The 21,475-nt window shown below is 40.4% G+C and overlaps 1 protein-coding gene across 3 annotated transcripts in view; it reads left to right on the forward strand.

Moving 5' to 3' along the window:
* ARK2C (arkadia (RNF111) C-terminal like ring finger ubiquitin ligase 2C) overlaps positions 1 to 19,661 on the forward strand; it is a 103,840-nt gene extending 84,179 nt beyond the window's left edge. For 2 of the 3 annotated variants that reach the window (XM_056543188.1, XM_056543207.1), the window contains exons 5-8: positions 1,319 to 1,423; positions 9,794 to 9,889; positions 11,566 to 11,672; positions 12,781 to 19,661. In XM_056543188.1, coding sequence (XP_056399163.1) covers positions 1,319 to 1,423; positions 9,794 to 9,889; positions 11,566 to 11,672; positions 12,781 to 12,898 — 426 coding nt within the window. In that variant the 3' untranslated portion in view covers positions 12,899 to 19,661. The remainder of the gene's footprint in view (positions 1 to 1,318; positions 1,424 to 9,793; positions 9,890 to 11,565; positions 11,673 to 12,780) is intronic. The other variant, XM_056543198.1, reaches the window with a different exon arrangement.
* Positions 19,662 to 21,475: the final 1,814 nt, after the last annotated feature.

Below are 21,475 nucleotides of genomic sequence, written 5' to 3' on the forward strand. Positions count from 1 at the left end.
TGCCTCCTGTTCACCGCCATGCCGGTTTTTGGCCTTGTTGCAGACTGAGAAGGACAGAAACCGTGAACTGGGAGACCCTGGTTTATCTCTTTGTCAGACCACAACGAGCATAGGTTATTATATCAACGCGGTTCAACTTTGCATGTCCTAGTGGTTGGGAGACCAACAGCCAACAGGGGTAGAACCAAAGCAGGAAGTTTGGCTCTATGCTCTGGAGGATCCTAAGTGCCCATAAACATGAACAGGGTGCTTACTACTCTTTGGGTAGTGCTTTAATTATTGCCAATCTAAAGTCCAAGTGTCACCTCCAACCAGGCTTTTCATTTCTTACCTTTGTCCTTGGCCCATGCTTTACACTGCAGTCCTTTTTGTTCAAATTTCTGGTTGCCGATAAGTACACACTTACTGCTTCCTCCTTTGAACAAAAAATCCTCAAACAGATTTCCAAATCACTGCTATGATAGTCATACTCAAGCAGTTAGCTTAAATTTGATGGGGGGGGGGGGGTATTTAGAAAGTTCTGGATCCTATGCATTCTACTGAAAAATATTAACCTTATTGGGGATTTTAAGGAATTGTTCCTTAGAAGTGTATAGGTAGCCATTCACATGCAATATCTCTCAGCCAAAGGTTGACTTGACTGAGAGTTTTCATGTGTTCTAAAGAGAAAGAGAAAGGACAAGCCACTGTGAGAGTCCTCTGGAGTTGGCTTATTTCTCTGAGAACAAAAGGATTAGGCAGCTGAAATCCAACATGCCTGATCCTTCTCTTTCCGTAAACACTATCTGTCGGGGGAGCTACCTTGGGGGCCCCATACATTTTAGACAGTCATCCTGTTGTGTCATAATTGAAAGGTTGAGATGACTTTTTGTGTGTGTCGTCTTATGTATAACATAGGTTTGTAGGTATAGGAACAATCAGCCTGTTAGTTGGCTGTCCTAAATTCTCAAGGTTAGAGAACATTTTAGGTAAACTCAACAATTTTAATATAGCCAAACAACTATTTTATGTGTTTTTGTGGTGTCAGGAGGAGTGTCAGTCATGTGAATGTTTGTTGAAGGTGTATGGGCACTCGTAGTCTTCTTCTTGTCTTGACACCATGTCCTTGTCTTGCCCTTGCTTCTTCTGCTGCAACTGCATACTTTTGGCTCAGAAAAAGAACCTGACCTACAGGGATAAGAGGCTCCCGGGGACAATATTATACAGGCCCCTTAGCTCCTAAGTAATGTGGATGGTATTTTGCTCGACATTTATAGTCAGGCTGGATGCAACAGTTCTTCATGAATTAACTGTTTCTCTTGTCTGTCTGTTTTAAAAGGTTGTCCATGAAATCAGAAATTACCCTTATCCGCAGCTTCATCTCCTTGCCCTCCAGGGTCTCAGTCCAGCGCGGCATACGTCTGCTGTGAGGGAAAGCTATGAAGTGAGTAGCTTCCAGCTTCACATGAATGTGTCCAGACAATCTGACATTCATAAACAATCCTAGAACTTAGTGCACCCAAATGAGAGCGATAAACCATCCATATTGACAACTGTGTGTGTGTCTGTACGTGACATGGTCATGGAGTGGTGATCCATTCATCCATCCAACCAAGTGTATGAATGACTGTCCTGCTAGTCTATCACTGGAGCAAGTGTCTGTCCTACTTGTCTACTGGCAACCCTTCCATTCATGTATTTGGGTGACTAATCCGTCACCTATCCTTTATATCTGTAAATCTATAGTCTATAGATATAACTATGATCAGCTTCAGACTTTCCTAAAATAAATTCTACGGCTGTAAGTGCAAATTTCGATAATGTCATAACGTAAGATGTTGCAATTTAAAAAATTTGAACATTTAACAGAAGTAAATCCCAATATACCTTCTATCTCCATTTGTTCTGTGTGGGTGGGCCTCCTGCTATGATGTCAGAGCTGTGCTGCCTGATCTGACCAATCAGATTTACTCCTCATCTTGTCTCTTTCCCAGAGAAGGTGAAGCTGCAACATCAAGAAGCTGCAACTGCATCCCCATTTCTCCCTCTTTCTTCCTGACCTTCTACTGACTGTTATACATTGGATCCATTGTTTTTTATTTAGCAGGTTTCTGAACATTTACAGATAGCTCTCAGGCATTAGAAGAAGAACTATTTGCTTCTAGAATGCAGGTGCCACTTTTTCCTAATATAAACTGCTCAAAAAAATAAAGGGAACACTAAGATAACAAATCCTAGATCTGAATGAATGAACTAATTGCATGAAATACTTTTGTCTTACATAGCTGAATGTGCTGACAACAAAATCACATAAAAATTATCAATGGAAATCAAATTTATCAACCATGGAGGTCTGGATATGGAGTCACACTCAAAATCAAAGTGGAAAACCTCACTACAAGCTGATCCAACTTTGATGTAATGTCCTTAAAATAAGTTACAATGAGGCTCAGTAGTGTGTGTGGCCTTCACGTGCCCGTATGACCTCCTTACAACTCCTGGGCATGCTCCTGATGAGGTGGCAGATGGTCTCCTGAGGGATTTCATCCCAGACCTGGACTAAAGCATCCGCCAACTCCTAGACAGTCTGTGGTGCAACGTGGCATTGGTGGATGGAGCGAGACATGATGTCCCAGATGTGCTCAATCAGATTCAGGTCTGGGGAACAGGCGGGCCAGTCCATAGCATCAATGCCTCCCTCTTGCAGGAACTGTGGACACATTCCAGCCCCATGAGGTCTAGCACTGTCTTGCATTAGGAGGAACCCAGGGCCCAACCGCACCAGCATATGGTCTCACAAGGGGTCTGAGGATCTCATCTCGGTACCTAATGGCAGTCAGGCTACCTCTGGCAAGCACATGGAGGGCTGTGCGGACCCCCAAAGAAATGCCACCCCACACCATTAGTGACCCACCGCCAAACCGGTCATGCTGGAGGATGTTGCAGGCAGCAGAACATTCTCCACAGCGTCTCCAGACTGTCACATGTGCTCAGTGTAAACCTGCTTTCATCTGTGAAGAGCACAGAGCGCCAGTGGCGAATTTGCTAATCTTGGTATTCTCTGGCAAAGGCCAAATGTCCTGCACGGTGTTGGTCTGTAAGCACAACCCCACCTGTGGACGTCGGGCACTCATACAACCCTCATGGAGTCTGTTTCTGACTGTTGGAGTGGACACATGCACATTTTTTGCAGAACTCTGGCAGTGCTCCTCCTGCTCCTCCTTGTACAAAGGCAGAGGTAGTGGTCCTGCTGCTGTGTTGTTTCCCTCCTACAGCCTCCTCCATGTCTCCTGATGTACTGGCCTGTCTCCTGGTAGTGCCTCCATGCTCTGGACACTGCGTTGACAGACACAGAAAACCTTCTTGCCACAGCTCGCATTGATGTGCCATCCTGGATGAGCTGCACTACCTGAGCCACTTGTGTGGGTTGTAGACTCCATGTCATGCTACCACTAGAGTGAAAGCACCGCCAGCATTAAAAAGTGACCAAAACATCAGCCAGGAAGTATAGGAACTGAGAAGTGGTATGTGGTCACCACCTGCAGAACCACTCCTTTATTTGTGGTGTCTTGCTAATTGCCTATAATTTCCACCTGTTGTCTGTTCCACTTGCACAACAGCATGTGAAATTGATTGTCAATCAGTGTTGCTTCCTGTGTGGACAGTGTGATTTCACAGAAGTGTGATTGACTTGGAGTTACATTGTGTTGCTTAAGTGTTCCCTTTATTTTTTTTTTGAGCAGTGTATAAGGACTATATATTATGTAAGGTGAGGGATCTCTCTCACATAGACTCCGCTCGTTGGCCCCTATCTTTCCTATAGATTCCGTTCATTGGTACCTATCCTTCATATATATACTCTGCTCATTGCCCCTATCTCTCACATAGACTCCACTTATGGCCCCTTTCTCTCACATACTCTCAAAATTCCCCCATTTCTTACATAGACTGCTGTTATGACCCCCCCCCCCCCATCTCTAACATAGAATCCTCTTATGGCCCCTCTATATTTCACATAGACTCTGCTGATTGGCCCCTATTTTTCACATAGACTCCGCTCATGGCACCCCTTCCCTAATATACTCTGCACATGGCCCCCATCTCTCACATTGACTCCTCTTAAGGCCCCCCTATCTCTTACATAGACTTTGCTCATGGCCCCCCTTCCCTCATATACTCTGTATACAGACTCCTCTTTTGGCCCCTCTATCTTTCACGTAGACTCCTCTTATGGTCCCTCTATCTTTCACGTAGACTCCTCTTATGGCCCCCCTATCTCTTACATAGACTTTGCTCATGGCCCCCCTTCTCTCATATACTCTGCACAAGGCCCCCATCTCTCACATAGACTCCTCTTATGGCCCCCCTATCTCTCACATAGACTCCGTTCATGGCCCCCTTATGTCTTACATAACTATGCTCATTGGCCCCAACCTCTCATATAGACTCAACTCATGGCCCCCCTTCACTCATATACTCTGCACATGGCCCCATCTCTCACATAGACTCCTCTTATGGCCCCCCTATCTCTCATATAGACTCCGCTCATGGCCACCCTATGTCTTACATAAACTATGCTCATTGGCCCCCATCTCTCATATATACTCCACTCATGGCCCCCCTATGTCTTACATAAACAATGCTCATTGGCCCCCATCTCTCATATATACTCCACACATGGCCCCCCTTTCTCTTACATAGGCCCCATTATCCCCCCCATTATAGGCTCCACTCATTGGCCCCTATATCTCATATAAATTCTGCTCATGCATCTTATCTCATATACTCTGCACATGGTCCCCATCTCTCACATAGACTCCTACAGATCAGATTTTTTTGCATATGGAGCCGGATCTTCATGTATAGGTTGTGGGTGACTCATATGGGTGTTTTATTTTATATTTCACACAATGTGACCTCCTCTGTGCCCCATATCACGGCTCTGACTTTCTGGTGACCTTTATAATGAAATGTTAAATCTTCTGGACACCTATTCTGAGTAATGAAACCAATATCATCACTACTGTTGTGGTAAGGATGGAGGAGAAAATGAGAAAACTTCAGAGTTTTCATTATGTGGGTTTTTCAATATAAGGATAAAAATAGCCCCATCCGGTTGGGACACAGCGCTCCTGGACTGTCTGTTAATAGTGTTCTGTACGTGTTATATTGTGCACGGTCTCTGCCTATTATTGCATGGTGCATAGATCTTTTCATCATAAATGCTATACGTGTACCCTCATATATTGATTTTTCAGTTTCATAAAGATGCGGTCTTCTGAGGTCACATTTCCAGGATTTTTAATGCACTAGCTGCACTGAATAGGCTTTGTGGTTTTATGCGCTGCAGGTTTGGCCTCAGACACCCAGGGGTATCTGTTGTTATTGCTGTAGCCACACGTTCCTTTGTAAAATGAGTCTGTTCTTTGATAGCAACTTGGCGTTCTGGTTAATAGCGGAGAATCTGTATGTTTACCATCCATATGCACAAATACAGTCTATGGACAGGGCTTGTCATAATGGAACCCCAGAGGGAGCAATGGATACATGGATATTATGCTTTCATTGTTATGCAATGTTTACCAGCACTAGGCCTTAGAGATTTAAGTTACTCCTTTGGAATGGATCCATATCATTATGTATTAAAGCAAGTAGTCAGGATCCAGCTTTCTCGAAAGTAAGAAAGGAACAGATCGTACTGATTGTTGACCAAACAAAGTGTGTGTGTGTATGTACTGTGATAACTTAAAGTCCCCTTGATAGATTTTCCTCAAATTTGACGTAATAAAATATTAGGTGAGGGGGTAGGAGGAATACACAACTTTATTCAATTTGGCTAAAATTGGTCAAGAGGAAGGCGTTGACTACCCCCTTGATACATTCTAAATAGTATATTGTGAGTATGTCTAAAAGAGCCATGCAGTTCAAGTCTGTTTTAGAGTATGTTCACATGGGAGTGCATCAGTTGTGTATTTGACACCGCGGATGCGCTGCTGGCACACATAGAGTTATGGCACAGTGAGCTCCCTGCTGCTGCCGTAGCTCTGTGTGTCCACCTGTGATTGCGGCAGTCAAAAGCGGACACACAGAGCTATGGCAACAGCAGCAGCAGGGAGCTCACTCTGCCGTAACTGTGTGCGTGCCGGCAGCGCATCCGCAGCGTCAAATATGATGCGGATGTGTTCCCATGTGAACGTACCCTTACAATACAGGGATTGTTTCACGCAGCAGCTGCGTTCGTGCGCAAGGTTTGTGTGCATGCACGTTCCATACCTCTTCAAGAACGGACATATTGTAAAACAAACATTGTTAATTCATCTCTTGAAGTGCCAACATCCATCAATACCTCGAACAAAAAAGCAATCCCAAGAGCAAATAAAAAATGTGCGGCAAGTCTAGCTAAAGAATCGAAAGAGGAAAGGGCGCGTAGACTTGAACAAACGAGTACTGACGTGTACTGTTCAACAAACTACTAGTTATGAGGTTGTATGTCACTCTATGATAACACATGTGTTACGCCAAGCACTCCGGGTCCCTGCTCCTCCCCGGAGCGCTTGCGGGGTTCTCCTCTCTGCAGCTCCCCGGTCAGACCCGCTGATCGGGAGCGCTGCACTGACATTCGCGATGGGGATGCGAATCGCATAGCGGGGCGCGACCACTCGCGAATCGCATCCCAAGCCACTTACCCGTCCCGGTCCCCGGCTGTCATGTTCTGGCGCATGTGGCTCCGCTCTCTAGGGCGCGCGCGCGCGCGCCAGCTCTCTAAGATTTAAAGGGCCAGTGCACCAGTGATTGGTGCCTGGCCCAATCAGTCTAATTAGCTTCCACCTGCTCCCTGTGTATATTACCTCACTTCCCCTGCACTTCCTTGCCGGATCTTGTTGCCTTGTGCCAGAGAAAGAGTTAGTGTTGTCCAAAGCCTGTGTTCCAGATCTTCTGCTATCCACTTTGACTACGAACCTTGCCGCCTGCCCCGACCTTCTTCTACGTCTGACCTTGCCTCTGTCTAGTCCTTCTGTCCCACGTCTTCTCAGCAGTCAGCGAGGTTGAGCCATTGCCGGTGGATACGACCTGGTTGCTACCGCTGCAGCAAGACCATCCCGCTTTGCGGCGGGCTCTGGTGAAAACCAGTAGCATCCCTAGAACCAGTCCACCGACACGGTCCACGCCAATCCCTCGCTGACACAGTGGATCCACATCCAGCTAGCCGAATCATAACAACATGCAGGGTCGGGAAGTGTTGTCCTGGGAAAACTGCAGTACCTTGCACCTCCACTAATAGTAAGGTGGCGCTAGTACAATCGCTGGCAAACATTGTAGAGAATGAGGAGCCCACCTGGGCTATGTGGTCAATTCAAACAGCTGGTGAGCAGGGGTGCCCAAATTTATTAAGCTGGATATCTACTTTGAGGCTGTATAGCCTGAAGATCATAGAAATAAACAAGGACGAGTTTGTCACCCTGTTGGTAGTCAGTTCTAAACCATATGATCTCAAGTTAGCATTCACGCTTAGGGGGAGATTCATCAAAACTTGTTTAAAAGTCGACCAGTTGTCCATAGCAACCAATCAGATTGCTTTTTTCATTTATAAAATCTGATTGGTTGCTATGGGCTACTCAGCAACTTTTCCTCTGCACAGGTCTTGATGAATCTATCCAGATCATTTTGTCTTATCTTCCTTCTTGGTGCTGATAATTTTTTCCTTATATGAAAGTCACTGGGTCCGCAGTGATGGTAATGCAGACTTATCTTCCAGTGAATGAAGTCTGCAGCAGCCTATTGATATACCCACACATCCAACCATCGGTAAACATGAGTGGAAGAATGGACATCACTTGTGGTGGGTAAAGTAGTCTAGGGAAACTGAGTGTAGTAGTCCCTCATGAAAAGTCTCTACTGTTAGCATGGATGGCTTTGTGTATATCCCCCTGTGAGTCTGTGCAGCTTTTGTAACTGGAGGTCTGTAAACTAGGTGGTTGTCCTTGACCCCGGGGTACACTTAGGTGAGGTGTCGGGGTGGTGTACCCATGGTGGTGCAATAGGAATACTTCAGAGATAGTTTTAACTTGCAAACAGGATTTACTGAAAATGTTACTGAAGTCCACTGAGCACAATCCAACAATATATTCTCACAACAAAGGGTGTCAAAGTCACAGTACTTTGGATGGATGCTTGAAAATTGGTCACAGTTTTCTTTGAGTGCTTTGGTAGCAGTAACACTGACAAGGACTGTCTCTGGAAATGCTAGGTAGAAAAGGGGGGTGGGGGGGGGGCTCAACCAATATAAATAATAGAGTAAATTGAGGTGCTACTCACAGTGAAAGAGAATCAGAACAAAAGACAAGAAAAAAGGATCACTGTGAACCAGTGCACACCCAGAAATATAATATAATCAGTATTCTTTATTGTACAAAAAAACACACACACACAGAAACGTCACTATATAATGGCGACAGGACATCTAAAAACATATAAAAGACCATTTTATTTTTTTAAGGAGGTGGTCTTTTGGAGAGGTTTCACTGTATATGCTCTTATGTACTAAAATTATCGAGGAAGTTACGATACATAGATGACGCATTTTATGGATTATTTTATGTTCTCTGTTTCATGATATTCCTATTAATCAAATAGCGCAGGGATTTCAGCAGGGATTCCCATTTAAATCCCAGGGACTGTAAACATATTTTGGCCTTAAAGTTACAAGATCTAAATTACAATAAAGAAGGATTTATATAAAGTGCTTAGCTATTTATCAAAGATGCTATATTTTCTATTATATTTATTAATGTCAAAAAAAGAACATTTGTTAATTTTTGCAACTTTTTTTTTTACAGTTTCCTGTCTTTACCCTTGAAGTCGCTAATTATTGAACCATAATATTTGCAAATGAAATGTGCTAAAAAAAAAACCCTTTTTTTTACACTTTTTATATCTTGTTTGTTCCTTAAAAATTTTTTTTAATACTTTTTATGTCGTTTGTTGCAAAAAAATATTAATTTTTTATTTTTGTGTGTCTCGTTTTTACATTCTTTATGTGTCATTTGTTCCTATAAAAAATATATTTTTTACACTGTTGATATCTTGTTTGTTGCTAATGTGTGAAATATGTCAGAGAAGATTTTAAGGAACACCAAGCTCAGAGATAGCGAAAAAAAAGAGATTTATGTTGCCCACAGTGTTTGTCTGTGTGCAGGATACAATACAGCAGTGGTCTCCAAACTGCGGACCTCAAAATGTTGCAAAACTATAACTCCCAGAATGCCCCGACAGCCGATTGCTGTCTGCACATGCTGGGAGTTGTAGTTTTGCAACATTTTGAGGTCCGCAGTTTAGAGACCACTACTCTACATGCTGTAAAAAACGAAAGATGCCCATACACATGAGAGTAAAGTTGGCTTACTGTTTTATGTGAATGGAGAATGGGGGAGAAGAAGGATCAAGCATTTAGCATTTTGATGCTTATTCCCGTTTCCATTTAGAACACATGCACAATCACCCAAACTGAGAGTGCATGTGCAAGAAAAAGGACGGGAGGAAAAACGGTCACCCAAAATTGGATGATCACTGTGAGATCGGGGTTGATCAAATGGGTGGGGTTTAACATTCCTGAGCTCATACTACTGAAAGAACTGTGGGGGACAGCTCCTGCTGCAGTCAGTTGCCTAACAGTATAAAATGGGCAGAGGGCAGAACAGTGAATTTTTAGCATTGGAGCAAAGTGTACTAGATTCTTTCATATGTTACTGAGTCTATGTTGTCTCGGTGTAGCTCAAGGGACATATGTTTGATAGCCATGTTTGTCTCATTGAAGGAACTTCTACAGTTAGAAGACAGACTGGGAAGTGTGTCTCGAGGAGCCGTGCAGAACATCATAGAAAGGTGTACGTTTCCACACAAATACAAGAAGGTAAGAGACCCAATGTGATTCATAAGCATCTATGTACCAATACACATATAGCCCTTAGGCAATAGTAGTATTTCATGATCAATATAATGCAGCATCCACCACAAGAGAAATGTAATATAACACCTGGCCTTTTAAAGACGTGCTCCGGAGATTTAAAAAATAATAATTTTTTACTTAATATAAATAAATAAAAATCTTAATCCTTCCAGTACTTATCAGTTGCTGTATGCTCCACAGAAAGTCCTTTTCTGTCTGACCACTATGCTCTCTGATGACACCTCTGTCCATGTCAGGAACTGTCCAGAGTAGGAGCAAGTCCACATAGCAAACCTCTCCTGTTCTGGACAGTTCCTGACATGGACAGAAGTGGCATCAGGGAGCACTGTGGTCAGACTGCATAGAACTACACAGCTGTCTACAAAAAGGTTACTCTTCCTTTCAGAGGAGCTCCTGGTTTGACTAGTCGTATGAGAAAGTATTTTTCCTTCTGGATGGGAGCTGATTTGCTCACTTGAAATATTGCCAAAAGATAATACACCAACCGGTACTTTATTGATAATCAGTACCCCCCATTTGATAGAAGCTTAAAGCAAAAGACCTGTGGGTCTGTTTTTAGAGATAGATTTTGGAGCCTTTAATGAAAAATCTGTAGTTAGACCCCCAGATGTATTATATTTTCCCTTTGCTCAACAAATTCAATTTGAACCATGACATACATGGCCATCCTCAAGCTGTCCTATACATCTCTGACCTGATCCCCCAATACGGCCCCTCATGTAATCTCTGATCCATTCAAGACCTCCGGCTGTGCTCTCCCCTTATTCACACCCCATACAACCATCTCCAAGACTTCTCCTGTGCTTCCCCCACCCATTGGAACTCGCTACCTAGACCTATCTGGCTCTCTCCCACCATAAAGACCTTCAAAATCAACCTGAAGACTCCTCTCTTCAAGAGAGCCTATGACCTACAGTAACCTTGCTGCTTGGTATTGCCCTATGAATGGTTCCTTCCCTACCTTCTCAAAGATGACCAGCTGTCCACCTCACCCACTTCTTCAGATTGGAAGTCCTTGTGGGCAGAGCCCTTTCTCCCTCTATATCTGTCATTTACCCTGTAACCAAGGGCACTACAAAAAATATATCTCTAAAATGGTATTCTGGCTTTATACATCTTATAAGATGTATGATCGTAGGGGTTCCCCCCGATCTCGGTGCAGCCCCGGCATTCTGTGCTGGGTGCTGCCTCCGAGATGGGGATGTGACTTCACGCTACGCCCTCTAGTGACGTCATGCCACACCCTCTCCATTCATGTCTATGTGAAGTCACATCCCTGTTTCGGAGGCAGCAACCGGCACAGAATGGGGGGGCTGCACTGAGATCGCGGGGGTCCCTAGCCGTGTGACCCCTGCGATCATACATCTTACCCCCTATCCTTTGGATAGGGGATAAGATGTATACAGCCAGAATACCCCTGTAACAATAGTAATCTATTTGAACTGCCATTCTGAACCTTTGTGGCCCCTCAAACACTGAAGCCCCAACACTTCATCAACTTTTTTATTCTATGAATTACACATTTTTTGCAACCAGTGTTATGTGTCCCCTTTTTTTCACCACTTATTCTCTTTTTTTTTTCTTACATATATTTTTTTGTTTTTTTATTTGCCCAACAGAGAATGCCGCATGATGGCAAATACTCAAAAGAAGACGAGGAAGAAACAGATACGGATGAAAAGTGCACAATCTGCCTGTCGATGCTTGAAGATGGAGAGGACGTGAGGTAAATATGGTTTGGAGGTCTCCTACAGCCTCGCCTCACAACAGTACTAGAAGCATTTATTCGGGGTGTCCACTGTAATTTCTTTGCCTCTGTCTTTGTATATTTAAAGGGGGTCTGACCACTGGGACCACCTACGATCTACAGAGTGGGATCCCTACTTTGAGTAAGGAGTCTCCTCCTTAGGCCATGTTCACACAGTGAAAAATGTGCAGAATGTCTGCTTAAAAAACATGACTGGATCTTCCAAACATTTGAACAATCCAGCGGGCATTGGGACCGGTCGGAAATGCATCGTCTTATAGACGGCAATGTATTTCCGAGTGACATCCGCAGAAAGAATAAGCAACTCTATTCTTTTTGTGGATGCTGGAATTGGGATTTCCGCAGAAGAAACATCTGTTGTGGAAATTCCACCATTTGAACAGTACAGCAGAATCCCATTGAAATGGATGTCTGTGCGGAATGTCTGTGCGGAATACAGCCTTTGGCTGTCCGAGCATTCTGGGAGTTGCAGTTTGGAAAGCACTGGTATAGACAAAATGGGCATCCAGTGTATAGATAACAAAGATACACGCAATAGCTGTTGCTCACAGATCCCCCCACCCCACACTGACCCCACTGCCTCCCCCTCACTGTAGAATGACCTATAAATAGTTCATTGAGCATGCCCAGACACATTTCCCCTCCTTCCCCTCATCTCATATCAACGGTAAAGCTTCAGTCTATTGTGGCCTTGCTGTAAAACAGATCTCAAAATGCTGTTAAAAACAGCTCAGGCAAGATGGCTGCCTCCATAATAAATACATAATAATACAATTCAACAGAAAATAGAAACAGACTGAAAAAAGAACATGTTTCAGCTCCTGTCTCTAATTTTAAAAAAATAAAAAAAAAAACAACATTTACTAAAATGAATATTGTCAAAAGCACAAACCAGACTGGACAGGAACAGGAAGTGTAGTCATGGGGAAACAAGTACTTGCACCCCAAGTAAAGAATCCAATGACGGGATTCTGACCACTTTTTGGCATAGGACAATTGTGTCATGTGACTGTAGTCAAAACTCATATGTGAGAACCTACTAACAAGCATCCTTGTACCCCTCCAGGAGGTTACCCTGCATGCATCTGTTCCACCAAGTCTGCGTTGACCAGTGGTTGGCAACCAGCAAGAAGTGTCCGATCTGCAGAGTGGACATCGAAACGCAACTGGGAGAAGACAGCTGAGAGAAAGAGGACTTTTTGGTCAGGATCCCATGTTCCTTATCAGGTCACGTGGCCATTGCCTGCAGCAAAACTTTTGCCTTCTGAGCCATTTGTTTTAGAGGACAGCCTGCAAGCACATTATTCTGTAGACGAATTGTGGGCATGTTACAATTACCAGAGGATCTTAACAGCCATAATGCCCCATTGCATTGGAAGCTGGCCTTCCTAGAGCCAAAGAGGGCGATCACTGGAGATGGAGACTAGCTCTTGGAGGTATTAGTGTGGTAGTCTGGCTTGCCAATCCTGCACTTCAAAGGATTGTATATATACCTCTCCAATAAGTAGAATCAAGTAGGGGTACTTAGCTACAGTATTTATGTGGACGGCATCTGGAGCATGTTAGCTTATTTAAAAAAACAAACAAAAAAAATGTTCTGTGTTTGATGCCCCAGTCATCTTGTGGTGGACATGTTGCTATTAGCCTAATTTTGCACCAAATATAATTTTATTGTTTTTTAATTTATATATTTTTCTTATTTTGTGTATTATGTTATTTTTTGTTATTAATAATATTATTATTTTTTTGTTTAGTTTTATTTTATTTTATTTTTTTTTATTTTTGGTGCTTGGGTGAGCCATTACGTTTAATGCATAAACATTTCCCAACCTTCCAAAATAAGAGGCTACTGAAAAAAAGGAGAAAAATCCTGTTTACAGAAAAAACAAAGTCGATACGTAGCCTTATAGTTTGTTTCTTTAACTTTTCTTAAAGTACGGTAATTTATTTATTACACTTGTTATGTTTACAGAGGGTTATCTAAAGGGCAGACAATTTCTCAGATTATTACAATGGTTTACTCTGCTTTTGCCGGGGGCTTGTTATATGAAGAATAATCCCACAATGGCCGTTATAGTCCATTCTTTTCCATTGTTATGGTTCGGTATCCTTGGGAGTCCTGGTTAGATAGCAGCCATGAGTGTTGAGCTGGACGCTAGCCAATGTAATAGCTGCTTTAATACTGCCTTTAGCTGAATGCTCAAGACACTAAATTTATTTGTGACCCTATGGTAGCTTTTAAAAAAAACAGAGGAATCCATTAATTATTACATCCATTACAGTGCAGGTGCCAAAATGTATCTATAATTTTTTTTTTTTTTACTTTTTGAAAAATTCTGCATTCTGTTGCTGAATTTTGTTTCACTAACTGTAGAACTAAGGATTTTGTGTAAATAAATATAAATGTCACCTTTAACCCCCATAGGCATAAAAAAAAATTTTGTTTGCAAAACTTGGCAACTTCTTGTGCCAATACATGTTGCCATTGTGTCCAAGACTGTAAGACTCCTAAAATTTCTCAGGCTTCCACAGTAGCATTATTTTCACCATTACAGGTCTGTTTAAGGATGTCTGTGCAAACATTCGATCATGCAGAGAGAATAGATCTGAATATAACAAAATATCTTTAAGTGTCATAAAAATAACTTATTATTCAAATATTTGAGGAATCAGGATGCTGGTAGATTTTATGGCTATGACTACCATTGCAAACATGAAGTGGGAAGGCCATGGGGTGCTAGGCCAGGCCATTAAGTGGGACACCCATGGGATCCTACTCGGCCCCCTTAAAGCAAAAGCAGAGCAAACTATAAACCACAGTCAAAAAAAAGGGTCTATTACATTTGGGGTCTTAATCATAGAGCCTGGAACAATCAGTGCATGCCATATTAAGCCCATCAGAGTGTGTCAAGATGGAAAGTATTACATTATCGCCTAAAGAACAAGCACATTTTTTTCTAAGAAAAAGCAAAAAAAAAAAAAAACAACAACGACAAAAGCACCAAGTTTTTAAATGGAAGTTATTTGTGTGTATGAAACCCTTAACGGTAAAAGCGTAATGTTGCGGATCGTATTGGTGTATAGGGTTCGGTGTGTTAAATATCTCGTGAGAATACGACACTGTAGAACGATTTTTCCGAGTCCGTAGGAATCAACTGTTGATAGTTTACAGGGTTTTGTGAGTTTCAATGCCTTATATTTAACAATCATAATTTATGACTAACTTGTAGACTTTTTTGTGGGTTCTTATTTAATTATTTTTATAGTTGTTTTGGCCTCTTTAATTATAATTTATTTATTTAGAGACAATACTAATTTTTTTTATATATGGATATCTATAAATATACATAACTCCTATTACCTCATATTTTGCATTGCTCTGGACTGGAATGCTTTGCATGTGATAGTAACTTAAAAAAAAAAACAAATGAAATTCTTTATCTTGTGGAAAATGATAAAAAAACAAAAACAAGTAATAATAATTCAGGGTGTGTGATTATGAACTGTATTACTGTGGTGCTGTAATCTTGGATACATTCCTTACGAATGCAAACCTTTGATTCTGTATGCTGTGACCTAGTGGATAACTGCAATATAGTGGACGTGTTTAGCACATATACATATTATTTGCACTCATAATCCAACCGAGATGACCATTTCACTCTCCTCGCCGTCTATTAAACATTTCTTGTATGACAAACCTGAAGCCAAACAGAAGTTGCCCAAAAATGAATTTTATGGTGTATAGTAATGGAGTAACTGAGAAAGCAACAAATTCAGTAAAATAAAAAATTAAGTCTTTTTTAATTTGGACATTCAGAGAGAGAATCATAAAGCCTAATGAATTCAACAGGTACCATGTAATTCTCAACTTCACCTGTGGGAGTGCTGCAGGGAAATTGAACGCTTGTTGCCAGGTTTTTCCTGCAGATTACAACTAAGGGATCTGTGATCAACACAATTTTGGTGAAGTCTTAATATAAAAAGTGGCCTACCCCTTTAAGTCACCCTCTTCTGTTAAGTCAGTTAAAAATTCTATTTAGCCTTTTCTTTGTTACATCTTTTTTATCATTCAGGATCATGACCAGCAGCAAAACATTACTGGCTGATGCATAAAAAACATTTAGGCCATGTTCGCACAATGTAAGAAGAAGTCATTTAGCTTTTTTAGCCTATTGTGAAAAAAAAATCACATTTTTACAATTTTTGTTAATTTATTTAATCAATTATTTTTATCCCGATGTGTGAACATACACTTATTTGCCATTTTTTGTCTTTGAAAAAAATTTATAAAATTTCTGTATAGAATTTTGTAACATCTTCACAGAAGAAATCAGAATATTGTTCGATTCCTTCATTTAAAAAAAAACAAAAAATTTGAATTCTGATATCACGTCCTCCCTAGAAGTGATAATGGAATTAATAATTTAATGAATGTATTATTATTTTTATTTTTTCTATTTTTTTTTATTACTATTTTTAGATTTCACAATTAGTTGACTGGGATGGATACAAAACCAAAGTATCTAGCTGATTTCTAATGACTTGTGGGTTATATAAAGGGAAATTACACAAAAAAAGGTGTATTGTGTGGGAATGAAGAGAATCTAATGATAAAATATATACAGTATAGAATAAAAGATCAGTCTTACAATCTGTTGTTACTCCATACCAATAGAACGGTTATGGTGTGCCCTTCCATGGCAGTGCCATTGTTTACCAGGTTATGGTGTGCCCTTCTATGGCAGTGCCATTATTACATTTGCTCTCTATAGAGAGTTTTCATGTATTGTTTTGTCTTTTACAAGCAAAATGTATTTCGCATGAAGCTGTTGTCACTTGAATATATGCATAAGTATATATATATATATATATATATATATATATATATATATATATATATATAAATATATCCATGCAGTCTAGGATACCAAGTAAAAGTGATGTTAATTAACATTTCTTAGCTGTTTTTGTCATATGTCAATCCTTCCCCCTCCCAAAATACTGAGCGTGATAACTTCTTCTGTCTGGTCCATGACCCATCAACTAGGGCATTCAACATTCATAGTGAAGCACATGGTATTGGGTGGGTGGTTACAAGTAGGGGCATGGGAGGAGGAGCCACAACAAGAATGGGGGAGGGGTTGTTTTTAGCTTTAGCATTTAGGAACTTTTTAAAGGTGACAACCCCATATAGCCTATATTGGTTGTCATCTCTTCTGTCATTGTCAATAAAACACGTATAAAAGCCTTCCCTATTTATGGGAGGGAAACCTCTTCAAGGTTGTTGTCTTATAATGACAACCCCAATCCGTATGCCCTGTTAGGGCATATGGAAGTCACTAAGTGGTGTCCACTCCAGACACCCCTTCTTTGATTTAAGGTGCCCGCACACCTTCAATAGCTGTTGGCAACATGTTGTTTCCGCCGAGATCAGCAAGGATCTTGATGGAGAAAGGAGCAATGACAGGGTCAGTGCAGTTTATATCCAACATGCCTGACCCTTCATTGACATTATCGGGAGTCCCACATACACTTTAGACATCTGGATCTGGCCATTCCAAAGTCTTCTGACTAAGGTGTATGGAGACATCTAGAGAGGTCGTCCCCATCCCAGTGCTCAAGGCCACCGGAATTCCTCTTTTTTTTTTTTTTCAGGTGCTCTATTGGCATTGAACAGGGACAATTAAAAATTATGGACTGTTGGTGGGCCTTGAGGTCTGGGTTATGGACCTCTGCTCTAGAGCTACTAAGTAAAAGCTGGGTGATGTGTAATATGACTTATGCCCCCATATGCCTTTGACATCTGGCCAGTCCTGCCAATGTCTTTTAAATGGAGACCTCTAGAGCAGTGGTCCCCAACCAAGTCCTCAAGGCCCACCAATATTTCTGTTACTCCATTGGAATTGAACAGGGGAAAATTCTGTTGGTGGGCTTTAAAGGAGTAGGTTGGGAACCTCTGCCATAGAGCTACTAACTAAAAGCTGGGTGACATGTAATACTACTACAGTGGCCACTGCAGAAAAATAGAACACCGTACTATTGAGAGTATTATCTTCATAAAACAGCTCATAAAATTTTAAAAGTTCACTAGGAATATTTCATGTCTTGATTCCCTTCTGGCCCCTCTACAGAGGCATAACTTGTAGCTATATCAACCATGTGCCATTTATAATACTGGTCTCATATGGGGCAGAGGGGCCTTGTAGCCCCTACCATGGCCCTGGTGCGACTGCTACCTCTGCACCCCCTTTAGTTAAGCTCCTGCCCCTCTATATTATCAGTAACAGAGATATAGTGTTATATAGTTATGGAGATCCAGTCTTGGATTGTGGAGATCCAGAGTGGTCTTCCTAAAGCTACATCGTCTGCTGCTAGGCCGTGGAATGACCTAATAGCTACATGTTAGGGAACCTAATAAATAATTCTTCCATGGAAATCTCTTCTTCCTCTTAAAATTCTAAATGCAGAAAATGTACGTTTTATACTTTATGTCGCAACGCTCTACGGCTGTTCATAATACAAATAAACCGTATTTATGGCCAAGCTATGTTTTTCCTTGAACAACCAGAGTCATCCCGCAGTAATATGGTAAAATATGACTAATTTATCCAGCAACCTGGTGGAAAATGTAATATTCTCCCTTTGAAATGAGTAAGAGGAAAGTTAATGTGAAATCCAATTATTCTAATCTCGCAGCGTCACACCGAGCTGGTTTTTAAGGCGCCACTTCTTTCGGCTTGGATAATGGCTCGTATTGTTTGTCATACCAATGTGCTGTCCTCCACACGAGTGCGGGGAGAATGGAAAACAATGCCAAGTGCTCTGTACAATCACATTTGTCTGCAAATCACTTGGAATTTTGTACGATTAAAAGTTTTATAAACAATTTTGTGCAAAATGCATTTTTGTAATTTTTCGGGTTTTTTGTGACGGGGGAGGAAAATATTCTCTCTTCTTACTGAGATAGAAAATAAATGGGATATAAGTAGTGGTCTGTAACCTGTGTACTCTGGATGTTCTGTAACTACAACTATTATCATTAAAGGTATGGGGGGGGGGGGGAGATTTATCAAGAACAGGAAAGTTGACCAGTTTCTCCAAAGCAACCGATCAGATCTCTTCTTTCATTTTTAAAAAGACATCTGAAATATAATAGAAGCAATCTGATTGTTACTATGGGCAACTGCTGCAATTTTTCTCTGCTTTTTGATAAATGAATTGATAAATTAATCAGCGCAATGACAGCACAGACCTGCGCCATCGCCATAGACGGCAATGTAGTCCGTGCTGAATTCTGCCCAAAGAATGGACATGTACAGCGGGTCAGGAATCCAGAATTTCTTCTGCAGAATTTTCCACAGCAAAACTTTTGCAGTGTGAATGGGTCGACGGAAAACCAATTGACACCATGTTTGATTCATGTAGCGGTATTACCGAGCAGAATTCCTGACAAAACATCTCTGATATTCCATAGTGTGAACATGCCCTAAGGGCCAATTCACACTGAGAATTTCTGCCCAGACAAAAATCCGGGCAGAAATTTTGAGTACAGCCGGCACCACCGGCATTAGGACAACGCGGGCATACACAGTCCCCTTTTTTAAGCAGAAATTCTGGGCAGAAATTCTCAGTGTAAATGTACCCTTAAAGGGGTACTCTGGAAGGGAAAGGTTTTTAAATCAACTGGGACCAGAAAGTTATACAGATTTGTACATTACTTTTATTTTAAAATCTTTATCCTTCCAGTACTTATCAGCTGCTGTATACTCCAGAGGAAGTTGTGTAGTTCTTTTCTCATATCTATCTATCTCATATCTATCCATCTCATATCTATCTATCTATCTCATCTATCTATCTATCTATCTCATATCTATCTATCTATCCCTCTCATATCTATCTATCTATCTATCTATCTCATATCTATCTATCTATCTCATATCTATCTATCTATCTATCTATCTATCTATCTCATATCTATCTATCTATCTATCTATCTCATATCTATCTATCTCATATCTATCTATCTATATCATATCTATCTATCTATCTCATATCTATCTATCTCATATCTATCCATCTCATATCTATCTATCTCATCTATCTATCTATCTCATATCTATCTATCTCATATCTATCTATCTCATATCTATCTATCTCATATCTATCTATCTCATATCTATCTATCTCATATATATCTATCTCATATCTATCTATCTCATATCTATCTATCTATCTATATCATATCTATCTATCTATCTCATATCTATCTATCTATCCATCTATCTATCTGATATCTATCTCTCATATCTATCTATCTATCTATCTATCTATCTATCTCATATCTATCTTTCTATCTCATATCTATCTATCTCATATCTATCTATCTATCTCATATCTATCTATCTATCTATCTCATATCTATCTATCTATCTATCTCATATCTATCTATCTCATATCTATCTATCTACAGTATCTTCTCACATCTATCTATCTGTCATTTCTTTCTGTTTTAATTAAAAAAAAACAGAAAGAATTGCACATGGTAAGATAATTGACATTACGTTTCTTCCGTTGACATGTGTTCCAATAGATTCCAATTAAATTCCTATTAAATGATAATATATACAAAGCCTGTTTCCGGTCATATTGACATTTTGTATATATATATATATATATATATATATATATATATATATTACCCAAAATAATATGGCGGCACTCCAGCGATCCAAAGTAGAAAAATGACTTTATTCACCCAAAATGTGAAGCGACGTTTCAACTACTCAATGAGGTCTTTCTCAATGCTTGAGAAAGACCTCATTGAGTAGGTTGAAACGTCGCTTCACATTTTGGGTGAATAAAGTCATTTTTCTACTTTGGATCGCTGGAGTGCCGCCATATTATTTTGGGAACTACATTACTTGGGATGTGTTGGACAAGTCTTACAAAGGACTGAGCACCTGCCCGGATCCTGGGATCTGAATTCCACACAGTGCCATTCTCATACCTCCATTATCTATCTATCTATCTATCTATCTATCTATATATATATATATATCTGTATAATATACACAAACACACACATATATAGATATTGATCATAAATAGTCTAGACATGACAATAATTTATTCTATATGAAGTAAGCCCATCAGATGTCAAAACAATAGTTTTTTTGTGACAGACAGGAAGTGGACATGTTGCTCATAGCAGCCAATCAGATTACAGTTTATTTGATTTAAACTTTTAAGCAGTGATCTGATTGGCTGCTAATATATTCATTTATATCTGCCAAAGTTTATATACAGAGGGTTCAACATCTTTTAGTTTCTCCTCATGCTGCTGCGGCCAAATTGATTTCAAGATTCAAAACGTAAAAACTAAGAAAAATAAATAAATCACGAGTGAATTGTTTAATAAGGTGGGTGAGAGAAATGGTCATTCTCGGTTATGTAATCTCTACTGCTGTCTGATTTGCTGTGGTGGAACATTTTGTTACATATAGAATATTTTATAGTAAAAAAAAAGGTAAAAAAGCGAGAATAAAAAAAAATGCTAGAAGATTATTTATTATTATTATTATCAATATGAAAGCAATAGTGCATTACAGAGGAGACATTAGAAATTGTGTACTTGCTTCAATTCACATTTTGTGGAATTTTTTGTACTTTATTTATAACTAATAAATCAAATTGCATTGCTTACTATTTATTTCTGGTTTGTTTTTTGTTTTTTTGTTCTTGTTTTTTTTTAAATTATT

Source organism: Hyla sarda, chromosome 1 (genome assembly GCF_029499605.1).
Source record: "Hyla sarda isolate aHylSar1 chromosome 1, aHylSar1.hap1, whole genome shotgun sequence".
In the NCBI taxonomy this organism is placed as follows: Eukaryota; Metazoa; Chordata; class Amphibia; order Anura; family Hylidae; genus Hyla; species Hyla sarda.